Source organism: Rosa rugosa, chromosome 3 (assembly GCF_958449725.1).
Source record: "Rosa rugosa chromosome 3, drRosRugo1.1, whole genome shotgun sequence".
NCBI lineage: Eukaryota > Viridiplantae > Streptophyta > Magnoliopsida > Rosales > Rosaceae > Rosa > Rosa rugosa.
In genome coordinates this window covers 2,772,944-2,799,058 of record NC_084822.1, presented here as the reverse complement: position 1 = coordinate 2,799,058, position 26,115 = coordinate 2,772,944, and the positions used below count along the sequence as shown (strand labels likewise).

Genomic DNA, 26,115 nt, shown 5'->3' with positions numbered 1-26,115 from the left:
GACGATTTCTAAGGTCGCAATTCGATCATAGGCCTCTTTTTCCACTAAGTACGACGATAGTCGTTCGTACAGCGAGTGGAGGGCCTCTATCCCTTCCTCCGGAAGGTCGTAATCCATTAATCGTTTAAGGGTTTGGGCACAGCGTGGCCAGGCCTTTCCAGGCCTTCTTTTGCGAGCGAGAGCCCCTACTGTGCCAGATCAGAGGCCGTCACCCCTGTGGGGCGGCATTTTTTATCGATGCCACTCACCTGCAATGGAGTAATAGGCTCCAAGTAGAATCTGGCATCTACATAATTCGCGGAAACTGGAAATGGACGAGGATCCGCTTTGATCACCTCAGCCTTATCTGTCTCCCTGTTCCACATAATGAGTTCCTGATGGAGGGTTGACGGAACACAATAACTCCTGTGGATCCAGTCTCTACCCAAGATAGCACTATAAGCCGCATAACAATCTGTCACAAAGAATGCATAAACTCCCTCTGCAGGGCCAACCTTGATGTGCAAGAAAAGTAATCCCAGGGTCTTTGTCACAGTCCCCGCGAAGTTCTTGAGTGTAAGGGACGTAGACTGGATTTTCTCTTTCTTGATTCTAAGCAAGTGCATGGTCCTGGTAGTGATAACATTAAAGGCAGCTCCGGTATCAACCATGATCTTGCTAACTTTGGTACCGCCAACTTCTGCTGTGATGTATAAAGGTCGCATGTGTTGGATCATAGCAGGTGTTGGCATGGTGAAGCTCATGAAGAATTCTCTGCTGTTGGCATCCTCTGTTTCAAGAAAGACAGCCTCCTCCATTTCAAGAAAGACAGCCTCCTCCACAGGTGCCGTGACTGCTGACGTAATCTGTAAGGGTTGTGCACTACTTTCCTCAGCTTCTACACAATCCTGCGCGGCGACCGGTAGTGCATACCTCGCGGGCAGTACGTAAACCATGTTGCAGGACGTATCAGTCATAACTGTCTCATCCATGTCCTCTTCCAGATTCAGCTTGGGTTCGTTGACAGGGGTGTCAGTGTTGAATTGCTTAGCCAGCCGGTCTACCAACGATTCCTCTGTAAGACCTTTTACCTCACATTGCTCATGTTCCTGTATCCTGGTAACCTGCTTAGGAGAGCTTGACTTTGGTTCCCTTGCTACGTTCACCTCAAAAGGGGCGACTATTACACTCTGGACCTTTTTAGGTTTCCACTGTAAAGTATCGGTAGTCTTGTCCTTGCCCCCCAGTCTCTCAAAAACTGAGGATTTGGCCTCTGGGTCTTCACAAAACAACTTGCGCCTGATATGTGGTCGCCTAGTCGGCGAACTCTCCTTTAGAGCAGGCAGAGGTTTCCTTTCGTCGGTGATCCTGCAAAAAACACTGGGCTTAGATGCCCCTGATGCTGAGCTCGCTTGCTTTTGGAAGCTGCGGGGAGTCATTAATGGCTTAGCAGCTAGTGCCTCCATCTCCTGTTGATACTGCTCAGGTGATTTGACCAACTGCGAAGGTTTGATCAGGCCCTGGTCCAGAGCCTCTAGCACGCGCTTGGCTTCCCTAAACCTGCGCTGCAGTTTCCTCTTCTTGGAATGACTTATTTCCACTGCCTTTCCCTTTTCCCTAGTGCACCACTTGCCTTCCTTGATGGTGGCGGTTGAAGCAGGTGGGATATAGGGCTTGTTCAGAATGTCTTTGTGCTTGGTCGTAGCCCTCTCCTCTTGTTTCCGATCAACCGCGGCCGCTCTTAGCTTCTTGAACAAATTGGAGTCCTTTGGGGATGATGTCGACTCCATTTTATCTTTTTCTCTAGGGCTAGAAGGTTGATAGTTTCTCGATGGCGAGGCCCACTTGATGGGCGGGAGAGAGCCAAAACGAAACGTCTGCTCCACCTCTTCATGTGACACTTGGATGCCACACTCTTCTTTACATCACGAGCATAGGACCACGGATGAGGCTTGACTTACTGGTTCAGCCTTCTTCTTTGCAGGGGCCTCATCCTTGTCAGATTGGTCTCCTTGCCCCTTTGTATTCAAATCCAGGGTTGGTTTCCTCCGGTTCTGCTTGGCCCAGTTCACGTCGACCATGTTGATCCCAGTGTCAGGAAAAGGGTTCAGGTCTACGAGCGCTGCCGCTGTTACTGGAGCTTCTACCTGCAAACTGCCATTATTAAGCCATACCTGAATCTGGTCTTTGAGTTTCACACAGTCAGCTGTATTATGATTCCACAGGTTGTGGAATTTGCAGTATTTCTTCCCTTTCAGCTGATCTGGTCGAGGAAAGGGTCCAAAGTCGGTCTTCACCATCTTTGCGGCGATCATCTCATTTAGAATCTCATGTGCCTTATTGGCATCGTATGTATATGTCGCGAATTCAGGTTTAGTGAAGGCCATTGATTTGAGCTTGACAGGTTCCTTGGAGATTTTCAATTGTTTCAAGGCTGGATTCTTCCTTCCTGTCAGTTCATAAGCAGCGATGTCATTATCCTCTTCCTCATCTTCATCCTGAACCACCTCTTCACTGTGATGATGGTAGTAAGGGTCATAAGTAGCCGGCTGGTAGCTCAGGGCCGCTATGGTGCGATGTTTTCCTGGCACATATGTCCCTTTGGACGCATTCTTTCTTGCGTCAGTTTCTCTGAGAAGATGTTCAAAGCTGCCCACTTCTGTGATAAGCTCTCCCATTGACTGGATCATGCTGCCATGTTGCTTCTTTCGCTGGAGAGGCTCTAAGCCCTTGATCGCCAATTTGATCAACTCTTTCTCAGGCAGGATCACGTTCAATTTGGCCTTCTGACTCTGGAAGCGTTGAAGGTATGCAACAGCGGACTCAGTAGGCTGCTGGGCCATCTGAGTGAGAGAAGCCAAATCAACCTCAGGCTCAATGGCTCCAAAAGTTTCTCGAAAGAGTTTTTCCATTGCGGGCCAATCTGCCACAGTTCTTGGTCGGAGTTTGGAAAACCATCTAAAGGCAGCTCCCGAAAGAGAAGTGCCAAAGATCCTGCACTTGAGGATGTCATCGTTCTGGTACTGGCCGCATTGCACCCTGAACCTGGCCAGGTGAGTTACTGCATTCTCGGTGTCTTCCCCTGAAAAAGTAGAAAATATGATATTTTTATAACCCCTGGGGAAGGGCGCGAGCATTATATGCGGTGGGAAAGGCCCCTCATAAACCCCGTCCATTTGGGCCCTAGGCTTAGCCAGCCTGATCATCTCATCTACCTCTTCTCGTCTCACATATTCTGGGCCCGGAGGAGGAGGAGGAGGTGTCGCCACCGTATGGCGAGCAGCCTGCAAGGGTATTGCTTGGTTTACAGTTGCTGCCCCTTCTCCTATCTGTACCACGCGGGTTGTAGCTGGTTGTTGAAGAGTCACTGCTGGCATAGGCATCTCTTTTGCCAAAGCTGTTATTTTGACCGGGTTACCAGCCTCGTCAATCCCGTAGTAGCTTCCCGGCAGCTCTTGATATACGTTTTCTGCCCCATCGCTGTCGTATTGAACGAACACGGTGGAATCGGACGAAGTTTCACCACCTTTTGATGCCTGCTGCTTCTGTCTGGCGGTCTGTCCGCCTGACGAAGTGCCCTTTTCTTTGCTGCCGCCGATAACCAGTGCTTGTTCTTTATTTTTCAGTGGCGTAGCAGCAACGGTCGCGGAAGGCGTAGCGGTATTGCTGCTAACCTTCTCTCGCTGATTCGGCGGCACGTACTTGCCCGAACCAGATGGTTGGCCAAGGGAGCCAAGGATAGCGTTAGGATCTCCTAACGTTTTATTCAACACTTCTCTAGCTTGGTTCAACTCAGCTCTTTGCATGGCCACCTCGGTCGCGAGAGTAGCTCCATCCTTGCGAAGACCTGCCATATCTGACGCCGTCTGCTTGGTCTGGTTCACAATAGCCTCTATGATTTCTTTCTGCTGCTGACTCTGCTCATCTGCGATACCTGTAGCATGAGCTCTTAATGCACTCTCTGTTTGTGCAATTTGTTGCTTAGTATCCTCAGCCTGTCGGGAAATACGCTGGTTTATTTCGCGTATGATCCAGTCTGTCTTCGCGTTTTCCCTTTCAAAATCAGCGGCTATCTTCTTGCGATGATTTTCAATATTCTCCAGGATGATCGCAAACCTGACCTCGGAGGTCGCTCCCTCTGGAATAGGCTTCGCAACGAAAGCCTCTCTTTCTTCACTTCCCACTGTATTGGAGACAGTGGTAGTGACAGGCTCATTGGCCTGATTAGTAGTGACACCCATACCCTCAGTAACGGTCGGGTGATTCTCTCCCTGTTCAGCTGACATATCCGATGATTGGAGATGGCGAGAAAATCTTTGAGTCACTTGTTCTTCAGAAAGACCACGACAGTCCGCGCGAGAATGCGGTCTGTAACTGGGGTCTTATGCTTAGGGCAGTTAGCGTAAACCTTCTGGTAAGGATTTTCGCTTGACTTCCCAATGGCTACGTTCACGAAGAGACACTATGTTGGTCCCACCGGGTGTGCCAAAATGTTTGACGCGGAAACCAACTGGCCTGCAAACTGTCTCTTTTGCTGTGTGTGATTGCGCGGGCGTGCCAGCACCGTGGGGTGCAGTCGTCGGGGGAGTCCTTTAACCTGACTTATTCTTCAAGCGTTGTGGACGAGGAGAGCACCAACCTTGCCATAAGGTTCTTTTCTATGCCTTCCGAGAAAGGACTTCTTGCCTTACGGATAAGGACTTTGGGTGTGATCTCTTCGCGTCACCGAATCGATACTTAGTATTGTAGACTAAGCAGAGCAATCACTGGGAAGTTTGGAGAAAGCACGGGTTGTGCTAAAGCGTGACTTTAGCTTCGCTGGGTTGCGAGGGCGTTACCCTTGCTTCGCTGGTAGTAACGGTGGCAGTTGTGCTAGCAGTCGGCTCCTGGGGAGACTAGGACTGAAAGTACGGTCGCCGGGTTGATCTGGTGATGCTGACAGTCGGCTCTTGGAGAGACTAGGACTGGAGCGCGGTCACCGGGTTTCAACGAGGTTGAAGGTTTGCTCCGGGGAGGCTTTGTAATCGCTGGGATTGATTGATTTGAGAGAGGTCTTCTATTCGTCCTTGAAACCTGGTATATATACCTAGGGTTTCGACTGCTCCTTGTCATAGAAGGAATATTGATTGAAGTTTCCTATTCAATCCCCGCTACCCGACTCCAATAAGGTTTTGTTTTCCTCATGGATCACGGAATGGGTGAAGCTGTAACCCAAACCCGAGTAGACTTATTTTTGGGCCGCAGGTATCGGCCCGCTGTGCTAAATCCACTAAAGGATCCTGCCAAAATTACTTTTGGGCTCAAACAATGATAACATGAGTCCTTAAAGTGGTAAATTTTATTAGTTACCACACAAGTTTTCAAGTGATAAAATGAGTCCTCAAAGTAGTAAAAATAGTTGATGTATGAGAAATATTAACATACTATATATATATATATATATATATATATATATATAGCCTTATTCCAACGACCAAACGAATCAATTACCTCTTTCACATGTAAGTGAACAAGCAAGTGCTCTATAGTAAGACTTTGTTATGTTGGTAGAAGTGGATATTGCACCGACTCAGTTTCGTCAACTCTTTTCTCTTAAATACGTTAGGGATTTCGGATTTTCGGGAGTGTATTCCATGCACCGTCAGTGCATGGGTACTTGCAATATGAATGATTGTAATTTTTTTTATATTAAAATATATAAATGAGTGGATTAGATGAGTGTCTGTTATTTTTTTAGAGATTAAAATAACCGACTGTCGGTGCATACAATCCTCTCCAATCATTCTATGCTTAATTGGTACAAAACTTTGGGACTTCAACAACTAATTTTCACAATAATTGTGATTTTCTTCTTAATATTTTATTATTATTATTATTATTGAAGAATCATTAATCCCAATCCACTGGAGAGAGAAATCCAGCCACTGTCCAGACTTCTTTGGTAAAATCACAGTAGCCAAACAGGTGGTCAGCAATTTCATTATCTACCAGAAATAGAGGACAAGAATTATGAATATTATCTGATTGCACTTCTTTCTAACAAGTCTTCAACTAATTTTGAGATTTTCTTCTTAAGAAAAGAACATTTATTTTTTTTAATAGAATTGTTCAAGAACCTTTTGTTTGGGTCACGTTACTTTTCAATTTCCCTTTTGAGAAAATATGTTCCAAGCCCAAGCCCACTTGAGACCGCTGAATTCCTACGTCCAAATCCCCCCTCCCGACAAAAAAAAACGTTGGCACATTTTCGCCGAAGCGCGAAAAAAATCAAACAAACATAAACCCCCAACTGCGAGCTCTCTCTGGGGTTTCGGAGCTTCAATGGCCACCGACGTCGACGCCTCTCTCTGGTGGGACCCCTTCTCTCTCTTACTCACCGACCTCGAGAACGCTCCTCTCTCCGACGACCTCCCTCCCAATCTGGTAAAACCTAAAGCTCTCACTCCCCCTCCTTCCCCTCCCTCTTCTCTATCTCAAACCACTCAATTTGCTTCCCGCTATTGCCTAGGTCAAGAAATTGAAGGCCAATCACGCCTGGTTCGTCGACACAGTCTTCCTCTTCAAGCCGCCCAGTGAGAAATCAAAGGCGGCTTTGGATTCACAGCTTGTCAAAATCGGGTCGCACCAGCTGGATATCAAGCCTGAATTGAAAGACAAGGCTCTGACTATCAGCTCCTATTTGGTGAGGTTCAGCTTTTTGATTTGGCTTTATAGTTGTGTATCTTGTTCGGAAATTTTGGATGTTTATCCATTAATCTGTGGCAGTTATGCTTCTTTTGTGCTTTCGATTGTCGAGGAGCTATGAAAGTTGATTTGTTGTTCTGCTTCAGTGTCTGGATGAGGTGCAATCGTACATTCTTGTCGAAAGGTCTCTCAAGGACAACAATGTAGCTCTTGACTCTGTGGTGCACGAGTATGTTCATGCGGTTAGTATCTCACTCGCAATGTCTAAATGAACTGAGCGTCGAAATGCTATAACAGTGAAGAATCATGATATGAGTATAATGTCCGGTTTTTGCTGCTTGCAAAATGTTTCATATAGTGCTTGTCATCTGTCTTCCTTAATTCCTCTCTCTCTTATGCAGGTGTTAATTCACTATTATATTGAGCGACAGTGCTTGCTGAAGTGTACCAGGAGTATTCTCATGCTTGCTTGTAAGTCAATAATGAGACCTAAACCCTCTAGGATATCATGGATACTTTATGAAGCTGAACTTCCAACAATGTTTGAAATTTGTACTTACCATTCTACTTTGGATGCAACAGTGTCTCTAGAAACTTTCTCTGGAGAAGGAACTGCTATTAAGGAGGAAGCACTAAAGTTGATTTCTGATGGATTGGAGAAGAAATTAATATCTGTGCTGCAAGACCTTTTATCTTCCAATCCCTCTGAACAAATGGTATATTCCAATGCTTATGCACCCTGTGCGATTTCAGTACTAAGCTGGCTGGCACTATTATTTTGGTTCTCATGTAATTTTATTGACTTTAGTTGGTTAAATTATATGATCTCTACTGGACCATTTAGGTTATTTTACTTCATACTCTTTCATAGTTTCATTCTTGTGGGTTATCATAATACGGAGTATTAAAAGTTGGTTGATGTTGAAATTGAATTGTACTGCATCTCTTTTAATTAGTTAGCTTGTCCATCGATTTGTAAGTTTTTTTTTTCTTTTCAAGTAAAAGTTTGTTCTTCTGTTAAAAAAACATTATGTCTTACTGCATGCTGGACTATCTTTGACTACAATGTGGATAGTGGTATCTGGAAATCTGAGGCAATGGCTTGACTATCTTCTGCATTCTTTATTTACTAGGCTTGCATATTGATACTTGATAGTGTATTGAAGTTACTAAGCTAATAAAAGTTGAGGTACTGGTGGGAGTGGTCACTGTAAAAGCTGCTGGAGGAAGTTTTTAGCGAATTATTAACAATAGCTTCCTGTGCTTATGTGATATTCTATGGCCGAATAAACATGTCTTTAGGTGTGAACATTTATTTGGCTATTACTGTATTACATTCATATATATGCTAGCACAGAAGAGCTGACGCAGGTTTTAGCTTCGGTGAATCAGATATATCAAGTCACTGTTTAGTGTGGTAGCTTATATTAGTCTTATGGTTCCTTGATTGCATGCCCATGTACGAAAATGTGTATTAGCATATGCATACACGCATGCTTTTGTTTGTGGAATTAAGAATTGAATGCTTTTGTTCAAAGCCCTGATGTTAACTTGTCTGGATGCTTTGTTAGGATGTTGACCTTTTCAGCTTGTGGGCTGAGGAGACACTAATCGAAGACAATTTGGTTTTGGATATTCTTTTCCTTGCTTATTATGAGTCACTTTGTACTTGTAATGGTGAAACGTGGAAAGCATTGTGCTTGCTCTATAAGGTATCTTGTTATCTTTGTTGAACTGAATTTGTTCATAGAGTATTCTCTCATCCTAATCCTTCCTCAAAACCTCTTTGTGTTCCAGGGAATTTTATCTGGGTCTTCTAACTTTGAAAAGCTGGCAATATCAACTGAAGCACTACGTTCTTCTTACCAAGCCAAAGTTCAGCTTCTTCTAATTCTTATAGAAACCCTAGACCTGGAAAGTTGTCTCCAAATGGTCCATGATGAAATACCTTTCAGGTTTTTTGCTACTTAGGATGCATTTACTTGTTTAATGTTACCAAGAGTAAAATATCGTGGGTGAAATCAATGATTTACTTATTTAAATATCAATATGGTACATAAACACCTCATTTGTTGCACTACGACAGTATCATTTCCTGGCTTATGTCACTAAGAATGAAAAAGCCCTTGGGGAGGCTAAGGGATGGACTCGGTACTTATGAGGCAGATATTTGCATGCTTTGAAATTGCTTCTTCAAGATAGAATTTAGAATGACAAAGCATGGTTTCTGTTTTGATTTCATTCTGAATAAAAGAGGCTGCTCCATTATATTGAAAGACAGACTTTAACGTACAAAAATCTAAATTATTAAGTTGGGTTTGTGAGAGTTTGTAAAATACATAGGCTTGTGAAAAGTAGGATAAGTCACAAAAATTATTTGGATTAGAAAGAGTTGACAGACTATGAATAACAAGTAGTAATGATACTGTATGAACACTCTTAAGCCTCATTAGTTTAACTGTAATCAACCACTTATCATTCAGGTTTATATGGTAGTCTTGGAACTGTTCTTTATGGCCATAGCAACATTTTCTTTAACTCCATCCCATTTTTATTTTCTTTTTCTAAAAGTTAGAATACTTGTATCTCAGGCACGGTGCATCTGCTATTACTTTGGCTGATATCCAAGAGATTGAAGCAATAATTTCAACTTTAAATGCGTTTGAAACAAAAGAGGCAGGCCCATTAATTCTGGCATGGGCAGTCTTTCTTTGTCTGATTTCATCACTTCCAGGCAAAGAAGAAAACAACATACTAATGGTATGTGTTATGTGCAGATGTTGCCTCATCTTCCAGGCTATTTGAATATTACCAATGATTACTGGCTTTAATTTTATCCTATTTTCCAGGAAATTGATCATGTTGGTTATGTTCGCCAAGCATTCGAGGCGTCATCTTTGACTTATTTTGTAGAAATCCTTGAAAGTGATGTATTGAAGGAATCTGATGTAAGTTATTCTCATTTTAGGTATCAGCGTTCAGAGTGATTTGTTCTAGGTGTTGCCCAATATTTTGAGGTTCAATTTGGTTTTCCCCTTTTCCCATTAGAAGACTTGGGATACGTTATGTTATCTGAAGTTTCAACTAGTTTTGATTTACATTGTTTAGGCCATTTTAAGTACTTGTCTTTGGTCTCTTTCCCTCTTCATTTCCATTTTTAAAAAGTGATAATATTCTTCTTATTTCTTTTAGGGGCCTGTTGCTGGTTATCGAAGTGTGTTGAGAACTATTATTTCTGCATTTATCGCATCTTATGAGATCAATCTTCAGGTAAATGTATGGTGCACAAGTGCAAATTCATGTTAGCTTTTGTTGGATGCATTTCTTATTTCTTTTGCTTTACCTATTTTGCAGATGGAAGAAGGCACTCTTATGTTAATACTGGATATTCTTTGCAAAATTTATCAGGGAGAGGTTTGGAAATGGCTAGTTTCTTACAACATCTGTGGCTTTGATCAATAGATTCTATAATCCTAATTGTTGTAGTTGAACTTGCTACTGTCTTTATCATTAGTGAATAATAACTCATTTGTTCCTCAATTTTGCAGGAGTCACTTTGTATCCAGTTCTGGGACCGAGGAAGTTTTATTGATGGTCCTATCCGGTGTCTTCTTTACAACTTAGAGAGTGAATTTCCTTTCAGGACTGTGGAGCTTGTTCGCCTTTTATCATCCCTTTGTGAGGGAACGTGGCCTGCTGAATGTGTGTGAGTATACTTATTTGGCATGGTTGTTCTTATTTGGTTTTGATATGTTCTTTGAAAAAAATACCTGGTCACCCTTTGGGTGCTGGATCAACTTCAATTTGGTTCTGGGGCAGTCCTCAGGTCAGGCTTGTTTGAACTTTGTGTTTAGTTATATCATGAATTCATACACAACACATGAGAAAATCTGATCTAGTCTGGAGCTCAGTGAAACATGGGCATACTTAATGGGTTTTGTAGCCTACAATACTTAGAGGGAGCAATAGGAAAACTTTTTTCTGCTGCTATTTTGAAGCAAACCGATGAGAATTAGAGAGCAAAATTACAGCTGTACTGCTGCTACAGTTCTTGTAGACTAATTCGGAACTTTTTATATTTCAATTTCTGGTTCTTGCCTCAAAAGCTTACGGTATTAATGCAGTGATTAAAGCACATATTGTTCTCAGTAACTTAAGAATGACCAATGTCTGAACCTTATGAGTCCAGTGAAAAGATGGGATTCATCTGCACTATTTGGTATATTATGTTGTTATCTAGTCCTGCATTTGTGGGAGTTTTCCCTATATTATGCTGAAGATTTTGCTGGTTTTGCTCAAGCTTTTTTTGCTTTTGAAATATGTTGTTTAGACATTTTCTCTCAGCGACACTCCCAATTCTCTAGGGAATGCTGAAAATAAGCTCTTTCTGCTTATGTTTTTTGATCCTTTCCTATACAAATGTTTGATGCTTATTCTATTTTGATGTTGTGTTCTAATTAATTTGCTCGTTCTGTTAACAGGTACAACTTTCTAGATAAGTCTGTTGGTGTATCATCCTTGTTTAAGATTGCGAACAATTCCTTTAGGGATGGCATCTCTCAAACTGTTGAGACGGACCTCCCGTTGCATGTCCCTGGACTTGAAGGTTTGGTCATCCCCAGTAAAACTTGTGGGCATATATTGAGATTAGTTGGTGAAAATACTGCTCTTGTTCGATGGGAGGTAAATGACCAATTACTCATGTTTGTTAACTTCTTTTTTATCAGTTAATTTGCATGTACCTGGTAAAAATCTCATAATTTCACTGACATTTGGTGATGCTTTCCAATGTTTGGGCAGTTTTCTGTGAATGTTGTTCTTCTCTTTCTTTTTCAACGTATTGTTGGTGGTCTATCTTTCTCATGTAGTATGAAAAAGCTATTTTTTTGGTCTTAATAGTTTGTGACAAAATTATCTCTATTATTCATTGCTACATGTGTAGCATTAAAATGCAGATGTGTGGTAGTATTTCATTTATCGGTTAATGTTTGTCTTCGTTTGCATTTGTTAGCAAAGCTGTGATTTCCCTTTTATCTATTTATGTCATTCTGAGGCAATGGATGCCTGTAACAATCTTCTGAAAGTATTTTTTTGTAACCTATTCTTATTTCTTTTACAACGTACTGAGAGTTTCCATTTTAAGCACTCTGCCCTCTCTCTCTCTCTCTATCTATCTATCTATATTACCTGCCAATTCTATTTAGTTTTGTGCCAAGTCATGTCTCTTTTTTATAGTATACACAATCCGGAGTGCTAGTGTTGCTTATGCGCTTGGCCCAAGAGCTGTATTTCAAACGAAATGAAGAAGTTCTTCTTATCCTCAACCTGCTTAGCCGGATGGTTACCTTTAGCATGGTAAAGTTTTTCATTATTCGTTGCTAAAGTATGTGTGGATTAGGAACTGATGAATGGGGTAGTTTTCAATTAATGATGCAATCTAGTTGGCTTGTTAGTTGTTACTAAATGAAATAGTCAGTCCCTAGTTAACTTTTGCACTAGTTAGTTTGTAATATTTTATATCAGTGTGTTTGTTATCGTAAGCATGATAAAACGTTCAACTCTTTTCTGCAAATAAATTCGAAAATCTTTGGCATTCTGTTTAGTGTGCACAATCAAGTGTGGACTAAATTTCTTTTCCAATTGAGAAGTTATCTAAAATTTTCTTGCTTTCAAGTTGTTGCTTATGTTAACATTATGTGAGTAATCAAACTACTACTCTTGAAAAGAATAAATAAAAAAGCTACTGTTTTTCCAGTTGCCAGCTATAAGGCAACAAATGAAACTGACACCCCTTTAAGACAAAAGATTCTGTTTTTCATTATGAAGTATCAACCAATATTCCCTTTGAAGAAATAGGAGATATCTATAGTCTCCTCCTTGCCTCATAATAATTGAAATGTTTCTCTTTACTGAACTGTTCTGAATATGCACCAAAGTTTTCTCAAGTCAATATAAAGCCATTTTAACTGTGTTTTTATGTGGTTTTGGTTCCTTGTCATTATGGTTCTTTGCTTCAAGAACTTGGCCTGCATTGTAATAGTGGCAATCCTTTTTTGGCTTCCCTGTCAAGAACAGAATTGGCCAACTTTAAATTCTTTTGCAAAAAAATTTAGCTCTACTCGAGCTTAATCATGTAATTTTATTAAAAAGAGAAATTATAGATCATTATAAAAAGCAATAAACAAAGTGTGTATTTTAATTTTTCTGTCTCTTCTCTTCTTTATGGCATTCTTGCTATTCTTGTAACGATCTCCTTGCCTACTAATGTTCAATATTTAGGCTGTATGCTTTGCTTTGATGGATATTGGGAGCTCTTTGCATTTCCAATCAACTGGCATGAGTGGGCAGAATAGCATGTGGTAATTAAGCAACCTTTTGCTCATGGGTGTTTTCTTTTCTCTTTCCTGCCTATATTAGTATGTCATCTCATGTGTGTTTGTTTTTCATCCAGGGTGGTTGAGATGATTAGCACTTTAGTCAGAAGGTTATCTCCTACTCCTAGCGGTGCTGCTCTAATGTCCGTGGCTATCAACATTTTGGCAAAGATGTTAAAATGGTAACTTCATTGTCTATCTTGATTGAGTCGTTCTGAATATCTTACGTACAGTGTTCTTCTAATCTTTGGTTCAGTAGGGCTATAAAGAATAAGAAAGTTGTTTGCTTTGTCATTTACATTGCAAATCCTTCCTCTTGTGCTAAGGATTTTGTGCAGTCTTAAATGAGCTTAAATTCTCTTAAGCTTTGCATAAAGTCTTTCTGCTATTTATTTAAGAACGAAACCCTTCATTTTTAGAAGTAGCATAAGTGATACTGAAAGGAATGTGATGACTTAAGAGGAAAGTAGTTTCTAGTAAGCAAAAAGGTTTTTATAGTATAGTATAAATATAGCTATAGACATAGCAATTAAGCTGTCTACTTATACATGCATTTGTATGAATATGGAAAATGTTACATCCTGAAATTTAGGAGATATGGAATCCCACGGAGAATAAACTGAACCAACCTGTTCATGTCCTGGATAATTCCTTAAACAGAGTGAACAAGCTGTATGCTTATACATACATTCTTATTCTGTTTAAGCTGTATACTTAATGCATGCATTCTTCAAAAGAACATGGAAGTAATAAAGCTTATCGCTTCAAGTGCTTATCCCAATATAATGGCTCATGCTGAAGTTCCTGTTAGGATCGCTAAGCTTTATAGCATCCTGATTTTTTTTTTGAGCAGGTTAGGGGGTGTGATGGGTATTTTCAGAATAGTGGGTGAGTGAGTTGAGGACTTTTTTGTTTTTTTTTTTTTCCTTAAATTTTTAAGGGGTGTGACATAACTCTGGGAGTGACAGATTGAGTTTATTCAATTATTTCAGCTTAAATTTGTATCCTTGCCGCATAAAATTGATTACACCTTGTTTGTTTAAGTTGATGTGAAGGACTTTAATCAATTATGGTGCCGGCGGTCTTAGTTTGGCAGACATAACTTGTTTAAACTTGAAGTGCATTGTTAAACTAAAATGTCTTGTATCGGATTGTATCCCAAGTCTTTTAGTTTTTCCTTGAAATTGTTTTTGGTAGAGGTCATAATAACCTTCTGTCTTTAACATGCACCTACTGTGGCAGTTCCCCTTCTCATGTTGCTGAGGTAGCCTTAAAAGCAAATATGTTTGATTTCGAGATTGGCGACAATGGTTCATCAAGGTGAATCCTTAAATTTAGAAGACTTGCTTTCTTTGTTATGCTGTTATTGTTCATATATAAGTGTGCATATTATATTCTTGCTTTTGGAGTGAGTTAATTGTTTGAAGTGGAGCTGTATGTTGCATCGTTTTTATTTTATTTTTTAGTTTCGAGTTTTGATTTCTTCGTAATACCTGTTTTTTTAAAAAACTGTATACCTTTGCCCATATCCATTTCCTGTATGATGTTCATCTCTTACGGTCATACCTATTTTCTCATGAGGGAGCTCTTGTTTTCAGCTATTTTATGGGTTGTTTCTCTCGTATCACTGCTTTTTTTCCTTTATGGTTTTACATTTCCCCTTTAACTTATTGGTAAATGTAATTGAACGACCGAGAATGGCCTTCTAATGAAATCTATATTGGTAAAGGAGCAATCAGCAAACCTTATTGCTACATTTCTAGACGAAAAAATATCTTGATTGCTATCAATAAATCCCTTCTTCTCTTGTGCTGTGTATGAGGCAACCTTCTATAATACAGGTGAGGGGTGTTTGCAGGGTGTCAGGAGTTGATTATTTGACTATTTATTTCTACATTCATCTTATAGTTTTCTTGCCTGTGTTGGTAATGCTGGTGCCTCATCAAGGCAAGGGTCATAGTTTGTATTTAATTCATTGTTATTGATTGCAATTTAACAGTGAATCATGGTTACTTTCTGGAAAACTGGCGAAGATGCTTGTAATTGATTGTGAGCATAATGATAGTGACTGCGCATTGACTATATCAGGTATATTATGCAGTAGACCTTTTATATGATTCCTTTTTCCTTCTTCTATTTTGTTTGTCTAATTTGCATTTTGTTATGATCTGCTTTGTCAAGTATAACATCATTTTCTTCTTTTGTTTAGCATACAATAATATAAGAGATTACTGATGTTTTTTCTTGTTATTTTAGCTTTCTGCAAGATGTGCTTCAGAATTTCCTGTATATGTGCTCTATTTCTTGACATGAATGATTTTTCAAACCTTGCAGTGCTGGACTTTACTCTGCAGTTCATGGAATCAGGTGTGAAGAATGATGCTGTACTGGCTTTAATCGTTTTCTCTCTTCAGTATGTTCTCGTTAACCATGAGTACTGGAAATACAAGTTAAAGCATACTCGATGGAGAGTAACATTAAAGGTAAAACTCATGGTCTCTCCTGTGCTGGTACTGTGACACAAGTTCTTTGTTTATTTTTAACTTGAAGACAAACTCATTGATGAAAACTGAGAGTCTTAAGGTTTTGTGTACTGATCTGGTCTTGATAAATGTCATAGGATTTCCCTACTACTACAACGTATATACTATATACCGTTACAAATGGGGAAAAATTGAGAGGAAAGCTATAAAAGCCACCTGACACTTTAGGAAAGAGTCAGATTGTATGCTTCCCTTTGGGTCTCCATGTCTAAGCATTTCAAGGATATTCCCTTTAGTTTGATGACTTGATCCATATGGATTGGTCTGCTATTTTGTTTTGGGGAGTAGCTTGGACTTGCAGGTGTTTTGCTGTTGGGGGTTCCTTTTTCTGTTTCTTCTTCATTCTCTCTTTGGTTTTTTTTTGTTTTTTTTTCTTCTTCTGGTGGACCTCTTGTACATCCTTTTTAGTATTTTCTTCTCCTTCTTTCAACAAAAGGTCTTGTTTCTTGTCAAAGAAAATCAAATAGGTGCATACTGGAGGATATGTTCATGGTTTTTAGATACATACCTTGGGATTTAAAAACAGTGACTAAAATTTTAGCAAAAACCTCTTCTTGCTGCTATATGAGATTAAGGCCTTTAGCTTGTTATGCTTTTGGATGATGAATCTGGAGCCAATTGTCTTTCTTACCTTTTGCTTTTCTTCTTTTTCTAATGTAGCTTAACCAGTTAAGAAAGTATATTGGGACCATATCAATCGTATGAATGAGAATGCAGGCGTAGGGAATGTTTACAGTCAGTGGATTACTTGTTCACTTTTCTTCATTTAGATAGTTATTCCGTTTCTTATTTAGGTGAAAGCATTATTTGTGGTACTAAATTTTCTGTGACTATTCTCTATTAAACCCATGTTTGAGTGGTTTTATGCATGTTGTGACAGTTTTAAGTGTCAGTTTGTCTGTAGGAAAAATAGAATGTCATTTATTGCTAAGCTGATAGGAGTGAGCCTGAATAGCAAATCTTGTTCAGAGTTCATCATATCCATAATTTTGTTTGCATCAATGTACTTGGTTCTGGATCACAGTGCTTGTATGTTTGCAGTTCCTATGTCTTGCCTGTTATGTCTACTAAATACTATTCATACATGCATTATGCCTGGAAAGTTTATTTTATTTTTATTTTTACTGTTTCAGGTGCTTGAAGTGTTGAAAAGGTGTATTACATCAACTTCATGCTCTGACAAGCTGGATGAAGTCATCCTAGATAGGATATTCTGTGATTCTTCCATCCATAATACTCTCTTTCAAATTGTTTGTACAACACCACAAATGTTAGAGGTGGGCTTTCTGTATCTTCTGATCTAATTTGGTTATTAACAGCTAATGTTATGTTCTGCTTACTATAGTGGGTACATTTTTTCTGTAGAGACTATGTTTCAGCCGTCTTATTGAGCTAACAGAGATTGAAGGTTTACAGCTGGCTATATGTTCTGTTCTAGATGTTCTTTTCATCATGCTCTCCAAATTTTCTAAGGTAAATTTGGAAGTAAGATAGTAGTGATTTGAAAGAGTTTTAATGTTGCATTTGTGATTTTCTTTGTTTCTTTGTTTAATGATGACAACCAAATAAACACTGAACTGTATAACAAAATCTCGGGTCTTTCTTTTCCCTTTCCTAGAGTGTCTATGTAGGAGTCAACCATATGGACCTGTGAGAGATATCTCTTTATCATAGTATGACAGTTGATATTATCTATAGCACTTTTATGTAGAAATCTGATGTTCAGTTTTGTTTATTTCCAGGGTACATTTTCCAGCCTTCCAATTTTTCACCAAGCAGTTTTCTCCTCAGCAACAAAACCAATTCCTGTAGTTGCAGCGCTTGTATCGTTCATATCTTATTCTCGCAATCCAGTATGGCCTTTCCCTATGCTTATTGATTTACTCTGCCTTGCACTTGGTTATTTTTCTTATTGCTATTTCTTCTGAAGTAGAAACTTATCTACTTGTCTTGTTCCGCTTGTTGTTTTCTGGTGAATTGCAATTTAAGTTTGCTGGTCTTTTGTATATTTATGATGACATTTTAACTCATAAGAAACTAATAGTTGCATGCAGTTGCTCTTTTTTCCCTATTCTCATTAAAATTGCTTTGAGGGTTGAGCATGAAAGGCGTAGTGTTAATCTTTTTCGCTTTTATGCTATATGATGCATAGAAGATGGCAGTATATACATTTTATTTGCATGTAATTACATGGAAGGTTCGTTCATACAATAATGTGGTAAATATGTCTTTTTTTAAGCCCTAATTATCACTACAAATTAGAACCAACTAACCAAGTGGTGTATGTTTAGTGATTGCTGATAGTATGTGTGGGATCATTTCTGCAATTGTACTTGAGCGTTTGTATTAAAGATCTTAAGTTTTCTATGCAGCGAATACAAGTTGGTGCTGCTAGGGTTTTGTCAGTGTTCTTGATGATGGCAGATATTATCCAACCATATTTGTTTGGAAGCAGCTTTGGCTTAGATGACATACAGGTTGCATGTTTACACTTATTTTTTTTTCTTTCTATTGATTTCTTGTAAGCTTAATCCATTTAACCTACTGCTTCTAAATCTGCTTATTGCCTTTGTACACTGTTGATAGATTGAAGATCTGAGGCATGGTATTAGTTACATATTACTTGAGCAGTCAGTATCGAATGAAGATCTCTTTGTTGCTGTAGTCAATCTGCTCACTTCTGCTGCACGTTATCAGGTTTGTTACTTAAGGTTTCAAGTTCTATATGTTAATGTTTAGAGTATCACTCGTACAAGTGTCAGGCCAAGTTGGCTGTTTCACCAGATGTTATCTCATCAATCACCTGTCTATCACCTTTGAAAATTATTTACTATAGCACTATTTTTTTCTTCTTATTAATGTTTTTCCATACAGCCTGCTTTTCTTGTTGCTGTGTTATCTACCAAAGTCAATGAAGGTGTCCAACTGAGTAATGCTGGTGATATGAAGCTGCCAACAAATGAAGTTCTGTTGAGGTCATCTGAGTCTGAAAAGGCAAGTGTTGTGGATGCAGTTCTGCATTATGTTAGAAGATCTAATGATCTTATCAACAGGTATGTGGTCATGAAATATCCCAGTTGTAGTTCGTTTTCTAGTTCTTTATCCTTCCATTATTACCTTGCAGTCTTAAGTTTTGTGCCTTTTGCTAAACTGCTGTAATTTGTTTGTTTAACTTTTTGAATATGCAGCAATCCCCGTATACTGCTGAATGTTCTGAACTTTCTAAGAGCTCTGTGGCAAGACGCTGCTCGGTACTCTGGTATTTTGGAATGCGTGAAAGGCTCTGAAAATTTCTGGAAAAACTTGTCGAGTTCTATTTCCAAAATTTCTAGCGTGGAAGCTCCTCCACCTGAGAATTTAACTGAGACAGAAGCTCAAGATTTTGGATACAGATATCAGTGTCAATCCTCGATATTGGAAATAATGGCGAATGATGTGTTCCTGCAGAAGAAACTGTTACATGCCGAGTCACTTGTTACTGAATCACAGGACAAGATACAGTATACAGTGAGAACTGAAAAATCAAAAGGAGAAATTCTAGAGGATATTTTATCAGCCTGGTGTGGAAGCTCAGTTTGGGGCAATCTGACCAAGTCACTAAGTCATAGTGAATATGACACCAATCTATATTTGCGGGCAAAGGTGACTTCTTTTCAGAGTTATACTTTTTCTGTGACTTTTACCTGAAACTCATAAATCATAAATGCTTCGGTCTCTGCTTTTGTCTTCACTTTGTATGTCAATTATCATAGTAATAAAAACTTGGCTTCTGTAATTTTTGTTGGTTGGTCATATTCTTATGTTAACACATCCCAGAAATTTGCTTCATGGCATCCATTAATATTTATAAATTTTTCTCTGGTGATATGTGTCTGACTGTTTGCAATATTTTACTTTATATTTAAACTGCAATAATCATAGGTGTAACTGCGCAGGTTGCTGCCAGTTCAGTCACCGCCCTTGTCATGGTGAAATTAGCACATGGTGATGCTGGAAGTTTGTCTGTGTCATTACTTGAGAAGTCCCGCATTCTTTTAAATAAGGTCTGATGCTCTTTTAATTACTTATTAGTTTAGACAAAGTGTGTGCTGCTGAAACCCATCACTAGCTCATTAACTTAAATTTAATACTTTCCTTTTCTAGTATTGTGATTTTAAAGTTTGCATGACTGGCCATCTGATCGGCGCTGTTCTTTGCCTTCTTTGCAGCTCCGAAGTCATCCTGCGTTTTCTGAATTGTTAGCTCAATACTCACTGCATAGTTACAGGTATTATGTTTGTTATTGCTAATTCCTAATGGAGTTTATAATATGTATGTGAACAATACGTCTGTGAATTTTCTTCAATCATCTTCTTGGAAGGCGTTGAAACTGAAAAACTTTCTGGACACTTATGGGTGCGCCTTCCTGTAAATGTAACTTCAGTTTCAATCATTTTCTTATATGAATGATTGCGTGAAACTTCAGTTTTGAGTGCCATGTCTTTTGTTAAGTAGCACTGGATGGTTTCATGAAGCTGTAGTTATTGTTATCTCTTGCATTTGTTCGTATTTTTTGTATGTCAATTGACCAGTGATTAATGCTGTTTTTTGCTTGTTGGCTCCTTACCAAACATAGTCAGATTTGTATGTTTGTGCGCTTATGGGCACCTTTTCACATTGCTCTGAATCTATGACAATATAAGGGACATCCCCATGAGATATTTTTGTTGCTTGCTTTATTGCCATTGAACTTGAACTTGGTCTGTCTTCTAAAATTTTGCACACTATCCTAGTAGGGGCATGTATAGTTGTGCTAATATGCATTTTAAAGTCTAGACTTTTATTTTCAGTTTCTCGTATTACTCTAGAAATAACACGTGTTATGTATTTTCTATCATGTAAGTTCTATGTTATCTTTCTCCAGTGCAGAGAAGGAGCAAAATTATTTGATACTCAGCGATCTTTATTATCATCTGCAAGGGGAGGTAGAAGGCCGTGAAATTGGTGCTGGATCGTTTAAAGAACTCTCTCAGTTCTTAATTGAATCAAACATTTTTCAGACTTACCAACTTAAGTATGATGGCGATCTTTTTATAACTGGCAAAGATGCGTACCGGTTTGATCTCAAACGCGTAAGAGCTGAGTTGGGATCAGATCTTTGGGATTATTCAACATGGAAGGAGTCAAAGGCGATTGCAGAAACAATGTTGAATCACATGAAGGATGTGAACTCAATGGTGTTCCTTACAAGCTCAAAACTTTCTGCACTTAGAGCATTAAGAAGTGTCTTAACTGTTTACCTGGATGATGTGAGTTCCTAGAATTAGTAAATCCTTTCTGTTGTTTTCTACTTCAAAGGTCTGATTTTTCATATCAAAATTTTGTCCATGTTGTTCAGCAGTATTAGTGATACTTAGTGAATTTCAATACAATGCTAGACCTATGTCACAACTAATTAAGGTGCTTAAGAATGCAATAAAAGCCGTAGGATCTCAAGATATTTAGATATGAGATTTATAGATATATAATTGGAACTGAAGAAACATTGATTCCTGTAATTACTTTTTTCCAACAATCTATTGTGAACTCATATTTGATCATATCAAGAATATGATACAAATGAACATGATTGTTGAGGTTTTAACATTTGGTTTAGGCATATGTGATGTGGCTTCATTTGCTTGTCAAGGTTTCAGTTTCTTTTGTTTGAGCATACCATAGTGTCTCTTTACTTGGTTTGCTTTTGAATATCTCGTTTTTCTCTTGAAATTAATTCCTGTTTACCTGCTGGTGCAGTCACTGGAGTCGAAGAGTACAGCGAGAGAGATCTCCGATCAACTGGTTTTCCCATGTGATCACATATGCCAGAATTTCCTTGATACAGTAAAATCATTGGCTCCAGAACTTGGTGCTTCTGAAGAAATCTTTCACTTCCTTGCAGCTCAAGCAGAATTGCTTCTTTATCTTATGATTTCTACACATAAGAGCCTGCCTCCATCTGATTGCGTTCTTGTGCTAAAAACATCAGCTGCTGGCCTTAAAGTGTTGAGTGATTTCCAACCATTAGTTACTGGGTCATCAGTTTCTGTGGTTAGCTCTACAGTCAAGCTCTTACTCATGCTGCTTCTCTCAGCAGTGAAGTTTAGTTGTCATTATTCAAATTTAGTTGGGGAAAGAGATACAGTATCTGTTGAAAACATGGCTAAAATATCTAATCTGAGTCTACGTCTGCTACCAATTCTCTGTAACCGCATTGCTAGTGCTGAGGATTGCAGACTCTCCCTTACTACTATGGACTTGATATTGAGAAATTTCTTGACTCCCAACACTTGGTTTCCCATCATACAGAATCACCTCCAGCTTCAGCATGTTATTCTGAAGCTTCAAGATAAAAAGTCTCTTGAATCTGTGCCTATTATAATGAAGTTCTTTTTGACTCTTGCTCGTGTGAGGCAGGGTGCAGAGATGCTTATTAATCATGGTTTTCTCTCATCTCTGAGATTCTTGTTCACTGAATACTTGGATGATATGTCTTCTTCAGTAACCATGAGTAATAGGCTTTCCAACTCATCTGACATAATGGAAAAGCCTAAACAAATTTGGGGACTGGGTTCGGCTGTCATCACAGCTATGGTTCAGTCTCTAGGAGACAGTTCTGCTTGTTCTGATGTTGTGGAGAATGTAATACCTTACTTCTTTTCCGAGAAAGCATATATGATTTCTTACTATCTCAGTGCACCGGACTTCCCATCTGATGATCATGACAAGAAAAGACCTCGTGCTCAGCAGAGACAAACCTCTCTTACTGATCTTAAAGAAACTGAGCACACTCTCATGCTAATGTGTGTGCTGGCAAAACATTGGAATTCATGGGTTAAGGCCATGAAAGAATTGGATTCCCAGCTGAGAGAGAAAAGTATCCATCTTTTAGCATTTATCAGCAGGGGAACTCAACGCCTTGGAGAAACTTCGAGTTTTAGTGCCCCTCTCATATGTCCTCCTACCCTTAAAGAGGAATTTGATACTCGCAAGAAACCCTCGTTTGTCAACAGTAGAAGTGGATGGTTTGCTCTTTCACCACTTGGCTGCGTGTCAAAACCAAAAGTGTCGGCTGCCTCTATCACATCAACAGCACTGACTATTAAAAATCAAGCTACTGCAAATGGTTATCACGTTTCTCAATCGTACTTCTCAGACACTATTGCCCTACAGATCTACAAAATTACGTTTCTCCTATTGAAGTTTCTCTGTTTACAAGCTGAGTGCGCTTCTAGAAGGTCAGAGGAGGTGGGGTTTGTTGATCTTGACCATTTTCCTGAGCTTCCAATGCCTGAGATCTTACATGGCTTACAGGTAACGTGGTACTTTCAGCATTTAGCCATCTTTGAATGATAGTGGGATGTCCCAGGGTCTGTTTTTTATTTGTTTCAGTATACAAAAATCTGATTATTTAACAGATAATTTCATAGATGTTTTTTTTTTTTTCCTGAGTTGGATATGTTATCTCTTATGTAGGATCAAGCAATTGCCATCATTACAGAACTATGTGAAGCTAACAGAATGAAGGAGATTCACATTGAAATCCAGTCTATCTGTTGTTTGTTGCTACAAATAATGGAGATGGCCATGTACTTGGAACTTTGTGTTCTACAGATATGTGGCATAAGACCCGTGCTAGGGCGTGTGGAAGATTTTTCGAAGGAAGTTAAACTGTTGATAAAAGGTACAGAAAAGAACACTCCACTGCAATGGCATCTCCTGTTACCTGGTGATTAAAATCTAACAATTGGTTTTATCCTTTGCAATGTGTTTTGTAGCGACGGAGTCGCATGCTTTCCTGAAACCGTCTCTGAAGTCCTTGAAGCAGATAATGTCGGTTGTCTATCCCGGATTGGTACAGGCAGACGAATTTTTGTGAGATAGTCTTAGATTCTTAGTGTGCATAGGTGAAAGCAGTAGAGTACACAAGAAAATATGTAAAGAAGGCCAGAGTTGGCATACCCTTCCTCTTTGGCCTCCCTTGTAACAAAAGAAAAGCTAATTCACTCTCTGTTATAGTTTAGAATACATATATATCTGTTCTTTCTGTATCGCTCAAGTAATTTGCTTTAGAAATATTCCACATGCTTTAATAGTGACATTTCTTTCGGCCATTCGTTTCGAATTTTAATTTTAATTTTTATAAACTCTGATGGAGAAGATTTCTCAGAATCGTGGTCATTCATGATTGTCGTTGTGCAGCTTCTTTTTCCTCGTCTCTTTCCCAAAGGGATCTATCATTGGCAAACATCTTAGTGGGGGGCCCTATAATATCTTTACAGGGACAATGTAGCATTATATTATTTATATTCCTAATAAATGGATGCCACCAACCTTCAATGAGTTTTCTTATAAAAAAAAAAAACCTTCAATGAGTTTTAGTCGCTACAAGTATTGGCTCACATAACCACAACAACTAAAACCCTAGTAGCCATTCTTTTGCTTCTAAATGATTTGATTTATCTGGAAGATCTATATTGCCGGAGTATCAAAACTTTTGAACACGAACAGTTAGATTAGTGAATACTAACCGTTAGATTAGTTAGTATTCACAATGTTCTTCACACATTGAGCTATCGCTTAATTTGATCATAATGACTCATTAGATCGTAATGACTCATTAAATATATGATTTATCTGAAACATGAACATGAACATGAACAATTAGATTAGTCAGTGTTTGCAGTGTTCTTCACACATTGAGATAATTGCTTAATTTAAGTGTGTTTCAGTAAACACCACTGATCTATCACCAGAATATCGACCCCATTAAGCATATGATTTATGGCTGTTAAAATTGGACAAAAAAATTCAAAAACAAGTCTACACATGTTTCATGTGTTCCCACATTAAACGGATCCAATTCATGGGTTGGTGGTATCCATGGATATCTTATTTGGAGCGTGATCCGGATTTTCAGATCTTTTCTTTTGGACCCTAGTGTGTGAAAATACGGACCGTTCAATCCCCATCACAGTGTCAGTAAAACCAGTCAAATTGTGGCACGCTTTTCACTTTTTATTTATCACCATCTGCCCCACCCCGAAACGACGTCGCCCCTCTTCTTCACGAAAAGTCCACCAACCCTATCCAAAAGGACCAAAAGCATATACTCTCACCTCTATACCCACTCCGGTCCCGAAACCCAACCCTGGTTAAACACACCCAACCCAACCCAAACCCCGGTTAACTCATTCCCCGTCCGGATCACCCCACGTGTCTCTATCCAACGGCTGAGACGACCTCGCCACAGATATTCACCGCGTAAGTCTCCATTATAAACCCCTCAAGGCTCGTGACCTCGTCCACGCAAATCACAAACCCTATTTCCCCAAATTCTCTGAAACCCTAACTCTCTCTCTCGATTCCTCGCATCCATGGCCGCTCAAAACCCTAAGGTGTTCTTCGACATGACGATCGGAGGCCAGCCGGCCGGCCGCATCGTCATGGAGCTCTACGCCGACACCACCCCTCGCACCGCCGAGAACTTCCGTGCTCTCTGCACCGGTGAGAAGGGCGTCGGCCGCTCCGGCAAGCCCCTCCACTACAAGGGATCGTCCTTCCACCGTGTGATCCCCGGGTTCATGTGCCAGGGAGGTGACTTCACCGCCGGAAACGGCACCGGAGGCGAGTCGATCTACGGCGCCAAGTTCGCCGACGAGAACTTCGTCAAGAAGCACACCGGCCCCGGCATCCTCTCCATGGCGAATGCCGGCCCCGGCACCAACGGATCTCAGTTCTTCGTCTGTACTGCTAAGACCGAGTGGCTCGACGGCAAGCACGTCGTGTTCGGCCAGGTCGTCGAGGGTCTCGACGTCGTCAAGAACATCGAGAAGGTTGGGTCTAGCTCTGGAAGGACCGCCAAGCCTGTTGTGGTCGCCGACTGTGGCCAGCTCTCTTAGACGGCGTGTCGTTTATCGGATCTTCCGATCGGCGATCGTCGTTTATGTTTATGATGGGGTCCTCCTTTCCTTCTGTCTATGTTTAAATTTTCTCGAATTTTAAATTTCGGTTTCGTAGATGGGTCGTCGTCTTCTCTAGTTTTTATTATGGTATTGGGGCCTTGTGGCCGTGGTTTGTCGTCTTGTCTAATGCTCTGGTTCCGATCTGAGACTTTTTATATATCGTGTTGACTGAGCTATGTTTAAATAAAAATAGGACTTATTCTCAAATTGCTCTTGTTAATCTATTTTTGTTGATATTTAGTCTTGGATAATTATGTCGATCTCATTAATGTGTTTTGGGCCCATTGAATAGTGTTTTGGGCCCATTGAATAGCAGTTCGGGGTTTGGACTGATGTGCTTGTTGGTATTGAAATTTGGAAGGGATGAATTGATGAAATAGTGGAACAAGGGGGGAATGGGTTTTTAGTGTGATGCTTACCATTCTGTGCTTGTTGGCTATATCTGTTTTGTTTTTGGCTACAAGATCCTAAGAGATGTGGGAAAATCATTTTAGGGTTTAGGGGAAAATCATTTTGTTATTGCAAAATCGTGGCCTAAAGCTTAAATAACAA

The 26,115-nt window shown here is 39.6% G+C and overlaps 2 protein-coding genes across 3 annotated transcripts; both read left to right on the top strand.

Annotated features, from left to right (window-relative positions):
• The first annotated feature begins 6,223 nt into the window (after positions 1–6,223).
• LOC133736387 (uncharacterized) lies at positions 6,224–23,729 on the top strand. 2 transcript variants are annotated; one of them, XM_062163853.1, is made up of 32 exons: positions 6,224–6,402; positions 6,488–6,661; positions 6,810–6,905; positions 7,065–7,134; positions 7,246–7,379; positions 8,235–8,375; positions 8,461–8,618; positions 9,255–9,423; positions 9,513–9,611; positions 9,856–9,933; positions 10,018–10,077; positions 10,212–10,369; positions 11,145–11,346; positions 11,899–12,018; positions 12,943–13,022; positions 13,115–13,219; positions 14,280–14,357; positions 15,037–15,125; positions 15,372–15,520; positions 16,714–16,857; positions 16,946–17,053; positions 17,323–17,433; positions 17,953–18,057; positions 18,167–18,277; positions 18,455–18,633; positions 18,769–19,222; positions 19,516–19,623; positions 19,789–19,847; positions 20,484–20,868; positions 21,356–22,912; positions 23,075–23,282; positions 23,377–23,729. In XM_062163853.1, the coding sequence occupies exons 1-32, from the start codon at positions 6,301–6,303 to the stop codon at positions 23,475–23,477; spliced, it is 5,892 nt and encodes a 1,963-aa protein (XP_062019837.1). In that variant the 5' UTR covers positions 6,224–6,300; the 3' UTR covers positions 23,478–23,729. The 2 variants fall into 2 exon arrangements, with proteins under 2 accessions (XP_062019837.1, XP_062019836.1); XM_062163852.1 differs by having other exon boundaries at positions 20,463–20,868.
• Positions 23,730–24,889: 1,160 nt separating this feature from the next.
• On the top strand, positions 24,890–25,770 carry LOC133738089 (peptidyl-prolyl cis-trans isomerase). The gene has a single exon (XM_062165530.1). The coding sequence runs from the start codon at positions 24,976–24,978 to the stop codon at positions 25,498–25,500; it is 525 nt and encodes a 174-aa protein (XP_062021514.1). The 5' UTR covers positions 24,890–24,975; the 3' UTR covers positions 25,501–25,770.
• The last annotated feature ends 345 nt before the right edge of the window (positions 25,771–26,115 follow it).

What these genes read in the sequence shown, in the direction of transcription:
- LOC133736387 (XM_062163852.1), top strand. Translation starts at nt 6,301, where the DNA reads ATGGCCACCGACGTCGACGCCTCTCTCTGGTGGGACCCCTTCTCTCTC. An exon ending in AAGAAAACAACATACTAATG is followed by an intron (nt 9,424 to 9,512) that starts GTATGTGTTATG and finishes CCTATTTTCCAG; the next exon opens with GAAATTGATCATGTTGGTTA. An exon ending in CTTATGAGATCAATCTTCAG is followed by an intron (nt 9,934 to 10,017) that starts GTAAATGTATGG and finishes CCTATTTTGCAG; the next exon opens with ATGGAAGAAGGCACTCTTAT.
- LOC133738089 (XM_062165530.1), top strand. Translation starts at nt 24,976, where the DNA reads ATGGCCGCTCAAAACCCTAAGGTGTTCTTCGACATGACGATCGGAGGC.